Consider the following 1,145-nt stretch of genomic DNA (forward strand, 5'->3'; position numbering starts at 1 on the left):
GCGGGAGCCGAGCCTCCGGCTCGCAGCCCGGAGCGCCCAACCCGATCCCCTGCCCCGAGGGCGATGGGAACGTGGGGCGCCGCGGCAGGGCCTGGAGGGACCTACGCGGTAACCAGCTGTGGAGTGACGGGCGGGAGAGGGGGGAACCTGCGGACTTCAGCACTCGGGACTTTGAAGCACGTCCCGGCCATCAAGTTAAAGGAGCATCTACCGGCCTTTAGTAAATATTGCCTCTAATCTCAGGGGTTTGAGGCTAGATGGCCTTTTGCGTTCTCTTCAAATAGAGGGGGCTGCCCTTCCTTCATCTGCCTCATTTCATTTCCCCCTATCCCTCCTAGCATTTGTCCTGTCCACCTGAAAGGGTGGTCGTGCCCGTTCCCCGTCCCGTCCCATCCCGTCCCGTCCCGCCCCCCGCCCCGCTCTGTCCCCCTCTCCCACCTCTGTCTCTCCTTCTTTCCCCACAAGCTTAAACCAATTACGCAGCTTTGCAAATAAAGTGCCGCCCCGGGGGGAGTTGCAGGCGAGGGGGACTGCCTTGTTTGCAGGTGCATCTCCGGCTTTGTAGGTGCGAACGCCTTTGTGCGGCGGACAAATGGGGAGAGGAGGAGGAGGAGGTGGGTACTTCTGCGACGTAAGATCCACATCAGCTCAACTCCACTCACATCCCAGCCGCACTTCCTCACTTTCTCAACTGTCTCGCCCCACACCGCTCCCTGCCTCCTTTTTGGCTGGTTATAGAGCAGAATTCAGCACCTCCCGCCCCTCCTGAGAGCTGGCTTCCTGCTAGGTCGGGCTTTCGGGCTCTTTTCCTACTGCCCGTCACTCGCTTGCAAGAAGGCTGGATGGTTACACCGGGCAGGTTGGCTCCATAATGTTAGGGACTGTGAAAATGGAAGGGCATGAAACCAGCGACTGGAACAGCTACTACGCCGACACTCAGGAGGTGAGTAAATCCCAGGGTCTGGCTTCGCTGCTGCTCCTGTGCAGGGGAGGGGAGGACCTGGGGGTGACTAGGGGTCTGGAGGGGGCAGCAATCGGAGGAATCGGTTTGCAGTCCAGATCCTGCCAACGCAAACGTACCTCCCCCTCCCTCCGGCGCCGAAACTGGCTTGGCTTCCCCAAGGAAAACACAGCTCCCAGGAGCC

The 1,145-nt window shown here is 60.3% G+C and overlaps 1 protein-coding gene across 1 annotated transcript in view; it reads left to right on the plus strand.

Moving 5' to 3' along the window:
* The first annotated feature begins 631 nt into the window (after positions 1 to 631).
* FOXA1 (forkhead box A1) overlaps positions 632 to 1,145 on the plus strand; it is a 5,099-nt gene continuing 4,585 nt past the window's right edge. The window contains 1 exon segment of the mRNA XM_031065969.1: positions 632 to 943. Within this exon segment, the coding sequence (XP_030921829.1) occupies positions 872 to 943 (72 nt within the window). The 5' untranslated portion in view covers positions 632 to 871.

The sequence above is a fragment of the Geospiza fortis genome, unplaced genomic scaffold (assembly GCF_000277835.1).
Source record: "Geospiza fortis unplaced genomic scaffold, GeoFor_1.0 scaffold54, whole genome shotgun sequence".
Classification (NCBI taxonomy): Eukaryota; Metazoa; Chordata; class Aves; order Passeriformes; family Thraupidae; genus Geospiza; species Geospiza fortis.